The 9,934-nt window shown below is 44.3% G+C and overlaps 1 protein-coding gene across 1 annotated transcript in view; it reads right to left on the reverse strand.

Annotated features, from left to right (window-relative positions):
• The window catches only part of CBFB (core-binding factor subunit beta), a 54,092-nt gene extending 49,681 nt beyond the window's left edge, over window positions 1–4,411 (reverse strand). The window contains exon 1 of the mRNA XM_026082342.1: window positions 4,325–4,411. Coding sequence (XP_025938127.1) covers window positions 4,325–4,411 — 87 coding nt within the window. The remainder of the gene's footprint in view (window positions 1–4,324) is intronic.
• Between the last annotated feature and the right edge of the window lie 5,523 nt (window positions 4,412–9,934).

Raw genomic sequence — 9,934 nt, forward strand, 5'->3', positions numbered from 1 at the left:
GAGGGGCCGCGCCGCGACACCCGCCGCCCCCCGGTCACCCACCCACCTGCTAAAAGGCAGCGCCACGCCGGCCCGCGGGGCTCGCGGCTCCTCACACGCCGGGGCCGGACAGCCTTTAAATCAGAAAGCCCCGCGTCCCTAAACTCATCTTCCTCAACCCGACCTGCCCCCCCCCCCCAGCACCTCTGCTCTTAGACATAGGCGCGGGCGCCGCACGCCAGCTGGATCTTACTGCGCCTATTGCCAGCAGGGAAATAGTGGAGCATGTTGTTAGGTCTTTTGATAAAGAAATGAGGCATTTTAATCTCCCGGTGCTTCGGTCCCCACTTCACCCGTACTCATGCAAATTGAAGGAAGGCCGCTAAGGTTAGCTGGAAGGCACGATTTGCATCGGGTGCCGGCAAATTCATGGAAAACGAGGGAAGCGGCTGCATCCCTTAGCTACTTATATACAGACTTCATAAAAAATTAGAAGTGTTTTTAAATGTAGAAAATACACTATGGGTAGTTTAACACATTTGCGATCAGCAGCAACTCCAGACTGAGGCATTAGCTCGAGATGATCTTAAAATGCATCTCCTCATTTTCAGGATTTTGCTCTAATGGAGATATTTCAGAATTTAAAAGTTCTAGAAGAATGACTTAAAAACATTTCCTCAATAATGACCAAATCTAAAAAGAAAATTGGCTGTGATTGAAAATATAAAGATATTATATACTGTCTTAATTAAACTGAGATTAAAACAGACTTTAGGGAAATTCTCCCAAATGTCAGGCACCTTTACAGGCCCCCAAAATAAGCAATTAAGAAAATAAGTACATATTAGCTATTCATCTTGTAGCAAGATCAATACCAACTGCATAGACCTGCAGGAGAACTGCCAAGTTCATAAGGTAGAAATCTAACTAGTTTCTTAACCTCCCATAATCTTTGTCTACTTGCTAGTACATCACCCATTTTACACCCCGCACGTACAAGCTGTATGTGCCTTCCAAATAACATTTGCAAAAAAAATTACCAAGGTCAAAGCAAAATGAGCATTTGTAAAGCCCTAAAATAAGACACAGGAGTCATAATCACCTAGTAAGTTTGTTTTTTTGACCTTGGCATGTATTTTTCAAGACTTTGGAAACAACAGCAAATTTGACTGCTTTCTTCCCCACAGCCCTGTGTTTATCTTTTGCCATCCTGGAGTCCTCATCTCCTCTCCACTGCAAGTTTTTGTTTTAAATAAAGTGAGGCAATATTATTGGAAAGTCCATAACAGATCAGCCGCTGCCTCCTGTTTGTTGCCTCCATGGTCTGATGCAGAGCCAGAAGGGGGGAGACGGAAACCAGTGGCACAGTATCATACTATCCTTCTGAATTTATCCTTTTTCTCCAAGCTGAACTGAGACTTAAAAAAACAAAACACCTTCTCTGAAGAATACCTTCTTAATGAAGGGGTCCGATTCCTTTATGTAGTGACAGATACAACTTAACTGGGACAAAACAATTGTTTCAGGCCTGTTTTCTAATCACAGGAAGCTTATAAAATCAGATGAGCTGCTCCCCTCTCCCCCCCATGCAGCCTCATGCAATAACTTTGGGGTCCTTTGCCAGTTGTAAACACTTAATAAGGCAATTCATGTCTTAGGGAAGTTCCTGCTTTTTTCGTTCCTAGCTAGACAGAGGAGACGCACGCAAATTAGCGTCTTTGCTAGAAGAAAGGCTACAGCATCATTTCAACAGTTATTTACTCTGCCTGGCCAGAGTTGCTGGCCGCCAGCCAGCCAGTCAACATACATATAGATCAGAAGCAGCTACGCAGGTGGTAGCTGGGGGACATACGAGGGAAAGCTGAGGTTAGCATGTGATTCATAGGAATCCTGCAGCTCCCTGAACTATTTTTTGCTTTTACTGTCTCATCCACACACCAAAACGAGCAAAAAACCCTTTTCCCTTGCGCATAAGCAAACACAGTTGCTTCCTAAATGTGTCTCTGATATCTCTGCAAACCCGCGCAGCGCGGCTCGGGCTGCACAAGTGTTAGCAGGCATACCTCGGTCTGCAAATCCTTTTGCAGTTGATTCACAGATAAGAAGTTAGTCTGTTTGTCAGGCCTCGGGATGAGTCACCTTCAGAAAACAGAAATGGTCAAACTTGTAAGCATGCCACTTTGAGCACTCTGTCAGAAGGGAGCCCCTTGCAAAATGGAATCTAAAGCATTTACAGTGCAGGGATATCTGAGGAAGAATGCCACTTAAGGATTTACAGACGGGAGCTTTTGAGGAAGAGCATTTTCTTCAAATGGCAAGTCCTATATATACTATACTTACTATAACCCTTYTCCAGCACATCTTTAAATCCCCGGTTTCCCCTAGGTAGCAGTGTCCGATGAGCGCTGYGTGGTACCAGTGTTACATTGCTCTCTAGACTCTGCGTATGAGACACTAACAAGCAAGACTCCTGTGTATCTATTGATCTATGGGAGCTGCAGCATAATCAAACACCCGTGTTATGTGTATACAAGCTATACTCTATGATTACAGATCCATTAATAAACTGTTTGCAAGATATAATTATGCATATTAAATGTGATAYGCATCCACTTATGCAAGGCCTCTGTTGACAAGTTGCCCAGAACTCAGGAAGAGAGGAAGAAAGCAAGCAATGAATTGACTTCTTTCCCCCAAACTACTTTTTGTTTCCCTACTGCTACAACTGATGCTCCCAACTGGGATACCCTTGCTGACCTCTTCACACCAGTGACGTGGGGTATTGCCGATGAGTTCGTGGACCTGCAGTTGCATGCAGAAACCCTCCCCAAACCTTCTAACTTACCTCTGGAGCAGCCTTTTGTGCCCAGCCTGCATAAATCAGCACAAAGATCTATCCTGTGATCTCACGACCCCTGAAACAACCCTCAGGAGGGATACAAACAGTACACAGGGACAGGAGCTACCCAAGTCAATTCCTGCCTGTGGGAGCATGTTATAGGGGTGGATGCAGATACCCCAAATACCACCCAAGTGCTGGAAGTTGTGCTTTGTGAGTCCAAAGTTCATACCTATACATCTTACATAGCGCAAAGAGAGATAAGAGCTGTACCGCAGCAGTTAAACAAAATAGGCTAATTTTGCATTCTGAGTGGGAAGCTGCCTACTAGTTAAAAAATGCTAAGCATGGTAGGTATGAGGGAGGAAGCAGCACCTACAAGAGATGCATCCACTCCAGATACCACATCTGGAACCCTTTTCCTAAAAGAAGATGCCTATGGGCAGTATTTGAAATAACTGAATGGGACTTATTCTTACTAGAACATGACTCCTGCCTGCCACAGTTGTTCCCAAGTATTTGGAGTACTCAACCAGGGCATGGGAGACCCTTCCCACCCTGAAGCTGTTCAATCCCACATTCCCAGCCTCCCCAGAGAGCATCCTTGTCACCAGACTGTGACCCTAGAGCAGGGTTGGCAGCGTTCACCTCTCTGCTAGAACCTGGGTTACTGCCACCGTGTGACAAGAGACCTAAGACCTCATGGGTGGGCCTAGATGGACTGCTAGTAAAAACAACCATCCTTCTGCAGCCTAATGATTTGGACACTATCTAGGGCCAAGTTCTGCACTCAGGGTTATTTCTGGTTTTGAGCAATGACAATTTAATAGTATGCTTCACAAAGAAATAGCTTTTGTTTTAATAATATACATGTGCTGCATGCTCCCAAAAAGCATGGCCTGTACAGTGTATAACACCTACCTGAATATACTCTTCTGACACTTGCATACGAAGAACTAGGTCATAGAAAGATCAGGGGCATGTGCAACTACAATGTGATACAAGGTGGAATGAGTCTGATGTAGAAAAGAAGGCCTCTGATTAATGAGCTTAACATCTTAGGAAAACACCACATCATAACGAACTGAAAATCTGTTCAAATTCTTTCAATGAACCAGGGAAAGGCAGATGTTTTGCTAGAAACCAACATGAAATACAAGCTTGAGAACGTCAAAACCAATCTTTCCTCTGATGATGCAGCCAGGGCTGAACTATAGAATTTGTTAGAGAACAATCTAATCTCAGAAGACTACTTGATTTTCATACAAATTTGTTATTAGAAACATCGATGAGTGAAATAGGTATACATTTCAAGGATTTTGTGCCTTTTTTTGCAATGGAATTACACAATTTTCACGTTGAGACCTTTTTTCATTTTACTAAATGCAGTACAAACTGGGAAAAGAATTATTATTAGACTCAGTCYCCATCACCTAGTGAGCAGAGCACAAGACTAGGTACCTCTTCCAGCTTTGCCTTTGACATGCTAAGTGACTCTGGGCATACCGCTTCACCTCCTGTGCCTCGATTCCCCACCAGCCATGTGCCCAGAGATGTACAGATGAAGAGCTCTGCAGAGCCAGGCACTGTCATTGTCCGTAATGTTGAGCAATGAGGAGAAAGTTTAACTGAGCACAAGGCATGACTCACCCAAGCCTACATACATAAAAGGAAGTGTTTAAAAACTGTCTGTGCAAAATTAGTTCTGAAGATGCTGTTATGCTATTTCCCCACATGTATACAACATTAGGGGCACTAAATTGCATATGTTGTTCAAGCACAGCTTTTCCTATGTCTTATCTACTGTCCTACTATCAGCAACATTGCGTCATAACATTGTATTTCCTAAACTATTAAAAATTCCTTAAAAGATATACCCATTTGGGGGGGAAAGGATGCTATAGTAGAGAGCCTTTTACACATCATAAAGAATATTATGGACAACAAGACATAAAAGGGCCAAGCGAGATCTACAATCTTATAGCTCCTTGTAGAGTCCCTGCAGACTTTCAGATCTTAAGGGCTTCCACAAGGTGACACAAGAAGAGATGATAGGTACAGTTTCAGTTCCTTGGGCCCAGCACAGCCCAGCTATAGTGCTCTGGCAGCTCGCAGAGAATATGAAGTTGTCTGTGCAGGACAGCTGAGGTTTTCTTCAGCGTGAAGGAATCCGAGTGACACTAAGTGGTCCTATGCAGAGAGCATAAGGAATAGTCAAACACATGTGGTCTGGTAGCCCCTGCCCAGCCAAGTCTCTAGCCTCTTCCTCATGTGAAAGTCACTGAGTAAGCTCAGTGTTATAGTCTAATATATTTGATTTATATTCAGTACAACCATTAAGAGGTGGTTCAGTCTTGGTACAGATAATGTCCAAGCAAGTCTGACTCAAAAGAGGTTATTCTTGTAAGCTTTCGGCTATAACTTATCTCTTGTGGATGCAGTGATGAAAAGCCATTGCAATTATGAAGCTTTGTTACTTTCTCTATGGTCAAAGCAGAAAAACTCGCAACTTAAGGTTTTTAAGCCATACCCTACTGAAATAAAAATACCAACAACCTTCACGTTAGGGAATATTTGCTACAGGTACATCTCAGCTGAAAATGTTTTGCTGGTTAGAAACAGAAAGAAGTCTGAGCACAAAAATACTCCCCTTCCAACATTCCATGTTTTGTTAGAAGATTTGGACATACAGCTCCAGAGCATTTACCAGGATGACTTACATTAATCTTAGTGGTAATTATTTGTTAAAAACCCCTGTTCTGTTTCTAGCAAGTTATCCTGAAGAAGTTAGAAGTTAAAATTTTTCCACTGCCATTGAGTTCTCTCATGCACTCGCTCTTTAGACACTCCCAGCTTTAGATTTGTCTTATAAAAATCACCAAAAATGTCAACTTTCAAGGCAACAAGTTATCATAAAATCTTATTCTTACTAAAGGAAAGCATATCATCTCCAGGCTGAAAGTCAGCATTTCAGAATTGAACAAAGCTCTGCTCTGTTGTTAGACACTAAATACACCGTAAAAGCTTGTTTTTCTATACACCTAACACACCAGACAATCTGGCTGTATTGCACCAAACGGATCCTTGGCTATTTTATTATGCTTTCAGAGATCGCCAGGCTCTGCTTAGATGAACACAGGGACCAGGAGACTAAGTCACAAAGCCTGTTGTCTAATTAGACATACAAAGATAGGAAGAGCTGCCACCATTTAAGAGCTGGATCACCAAGAGGTGAAGCTCAGGCTGACACTGGAAATCAGCAATATTTAAATTTGCCTCTCAAACTAAGTCCACAAGGGAATATTGCCTTTTTTTTTAAAAAAAAAAAAAAAAAGAAAAAAGAAATTCAGCTGCTGCTTTGGGGCCTCTCTGCCTAACTCCACCTGCTTCATGTCAGCTCCAAGAAAGCAAAGCAAAGCCCGTTTCTGGGGCGTGTGCCGCCGAGGGAGCTGCCTTTTCACCTTCTTTTAATACAGTGCTGTTATTGTTTTTGTGCATGTTGATCTTATCCTTGGAGAATTTGGAAGGCATTTCAAAGAGGCAGGGTGTTGACAGTAGCCTTGTTTTTGTGTGTCTGCTCTGTTGCTTCAGCTATTTGTTCCTACTGCCTAGGAATCGAGATGGCTCCAATCCTCCAGCCCGATCCAACCAGGCACACCCTGGGTCAAAACACAGTCTCAGGCCGTGGTTTGACTTCAYAGGAGTGCAAGAATTTGCCCACGTGGCTTTGATTGCATGTTCCAGGTTGAAGGATGTATTTACAGTTATCCCCTTTTCCTTGCTTGTGTCCCAAGCCAGATTCCTCAGTGCACTCTACCATAGGATTTTCCTATTACATGGGGATTTTTCCCTTAAGCTGTTAGCATTGTAATTTCTTGTTTTTGGGCTTTGCTCCCCCTGTACCAGCAGAAAGGAGATGAGCAAAACGTCTCTCAGCCCATGCTACAGCAGCAGCGAAGGAAGGGAGGGAGGCCCACGGCAAGCTGAGGCTTCTCATCACCCCGCAGTCACCTCTGCGGTCTCCTGCAGCCACCGCAGCATTTGCAGACGTCCAGCAAAGCTTGAGACCGACCTGCAAAACGAGCGGAAACAAAGGTCACTCCCACGGTTTCGCTGGAAAGAAATTCCAGTGGCTGCTCAAACCCCATAATCCAGCCTTGATTAATGTGTAGCAAAGCCAGAGCTGGTTTCATCGSAGATCTTCGATTTTGAACAAAGTATTAACTGTTAAGAAAAGGGGGAAGAAAAAAAAACAGAAAAACCCTGAAAGCTGAAGGAGGAAACATAGCACAGCTCAAATGCAGCACCAGACCTGCTCGCAGGAGCATTCACAAGTGACAACGTTGTTCTGCACAAGCCCAAGCTGCTCCAGGCACCAAAACAAATGCCCACTGGTTTCCTAAGGATTTGTACCTCCGTTCTCCCCTCTCGCCCACAGCGCTGCATTTAAGGACATTCACAGGCACTTCTCCGAAACCCTCTTTCCCTCCCACTCGCAAGATTGGTTGAAGTTGACCTGCAGAGTCAAAGATTTGTAGTGTCGGAAGGAGAAAAGTGGGGGAAAAGTCATACTGATCTCACGCACCTTGTTTTGCTAAGAATCCAGTGTCAAAATGAGTTTGTGGCTGAGCAAGACTTTTTGGACACAAAAGCTGTATTTCAGGTTGACAGGTGTACCTTGCTAAAGGTATGCAGAGCTCCAGAAGGGGAATTTCCCCATGTCCCATCTCTTGCCTCCTCATTGCCGGCCGCAGCTGGTGGTTCCCACGCACTGCGCATCCCTCCCCCCCCCCATCATCGACATTCTCCCATTCAGCCATAATATTGGTATCATTCCCTAACCTCCCTCTCAAACAGCTGAGATTTTTGGCTGAATTTTAAAACAAGGGAAGAAAAGGGCGGGGGGGGGAGGGGGGAACAGCTCAACAGAAGTGCCTGGCATAGAAAAGCTTTAGCCTAAATAGATAAGAATTGGCAAAGCTGTAAGCAGTCAAAAAACTGCTTCTTACCACGAGAACCACCAGGCACACTTGGTAGGTGCATACCCCCTCATAAAAACACAGGCACCTTGTTCCTAAAATATCTGTGCTCCATAGCAGATGGGACAAACAGCAATGGATCTAAGTCACAGCGAGCGAGATTGGGATTAGGTAACAGGGGAATATTGAACTGTAGAGATAGTTAAAGCCTGGGATAGATTCCCTGGAAGAAATTAGTTTCCATCATAAGAGGCTGTTGGAAATGAATGGAGTGCAACCATCCTGGCCCTAGCAAAGGACAGGGAACTGGAGGTGGGGAGCAAACCAGGTGACACGTCAAGGCTCCTGCYAGTTACTCTATACCCAGTCATTCACACATGATAAAAAGTGAACAATAATGCTCTTCCCTTAGCAGAGGGGTTTTTATAACTGTTGAAGCAATGTTGCTAACATGCCCATTTTAACTGAGTCAACATCGTTACCCCATCTGACAGAAGTGCTGAGAGGCACACAGAGGTTGGGTGACTTGCCCATGGTCATAGAAAGCTAGTCTGGGTGGGGCTGATGACACCGGTATTTGGAGTTCTTCATTCCTGCCTTCTCAACCCAAGTCATTCTTCTCCCTTGGGAATTCCAGAAAAGTTCACATACACACTTTCACAACCACCAATTGTGGTAATTCTTTTTCCTCCTTCTCCTGCTCTAGGGTTTATCTGAGTGCAGTACCCTAGGATGTCCTTACAGCTACCTCATCCTCTCTTTCTTCTTTTCTCCAGCCAGGGGATTTCCACTGTTCTCTGATCCAACATTGTGCATGTCCCTTTTACCTAGCAGTTTGCCGTACTCTGTCTTCTGAGAAAAAAAGCCTGGATTCTGAGTTCTTCCTCCCCAGATCTCCTTTTCAACTCTTTCCATTTCCAACCTGGCAGGTCTTCACTGGATGTCTAACTACTCCACAGAACTGAGATTGCCCGTTTATTTGCTCTTCCTGTTCCTTCTTTTTCAAGGTCACATTTTAATTGCAGAAACTCAAACAAAAATTGTTTTGGAGTCAGTGGAAGCCACTTGACAGCATCAGAAGGTGGACCAGAACATCCTACCCCTGCCCAGCTCACAAACCCAGGAACAGGATGTCTCCCATCACTTCTCTTCTGCTGTGGTACCAGCAGCTTCTTCCAAGTTCTCATGGGCCAGCAAATCTCTGACTCCATTTTAAGCTTTTGAGGCTTTAGAGATCTTGAGATGCAGAAGTAGGTTCTCCTTCCCTTCTCCCCCCTCCCCCCAAGATTGTCTTTTAGACTGGGTTTTCATGTCCTTAATATTTATGGTAATTTTCTTGATAGCACCAAACTGTTCACTTGTGTTTCTTTGGTTTGCCTCTAGATGTGCTCCATCATTAGTTATCATTATTTCAGGTTCTGTTCTCATTTTGTGCTCTGCAGACCCAGTTTTCCCTACAGTGTTGGATCCTGGCCTCTATCAAATCTGCTCTCATTTTATTTTCCACCGTGGTACCCTAATGGCTCTTTTCTGCTCTTGTAAGGCGTATACTGCCATTTCTCAGTTTTACCCTTTAAATGTGTCTTTATCTGGCAGGAAACCCAAGTAACATTCATTTCCAAGGATGAAAACAAGGTGTGTTCACTGTGCTACTGTTTTGGGGTCGAGAAGGGCTACGTTTGGACGCTCAGTTTAGGCTCCTGCTTACAGTAAAAGCCCAATATGGATTCAGAAGATTCACACCATCAGCTCACTAGTAATCTGGATGCACATGTACCAAGGACAATCTCTAACGGCACCCCAGGATTACCTTACTGTCAGATCTGCAGAAGGATTAATGACCTGCTCACTGTGCAAAGTCGGCACAAGCAGCGGTTTATAGCAATGGCCCTTGCAAAACAAACCACTGGCCTCTCCAAATCAGCCAGCCTGGAGACCAAATCGTGTACTTCATCTCCCTTAGAGACTGTAGAAGTGGGGCTGTGCAGCACACGGCCCGAGTTTATCTCCCATTGGAGATGCCATAGACACCTGAAAGCATCTCCAGGAAACACATTCCCCCAAGACCATCAAGCTGAGAGAAGCTTCCACTTTCCATCCACTGAAAGAATCCCTACTCATCTCAATTTTAATTAAT

Source organism: Apteryx rowi, unplaced genomic scaffold (genome assembly GCF_003343035.1).
Source record: "Apteryx rowi isolate R43461 unplaced genomic scaffold, aptRow1 scaffold_572, whole genome shotgun sequence".
NCBI lineage: Eukaryota > Metazoa > Chordata > Aves > Apterygiformes > Apterygidae > Apteryx > Apteryx rowi.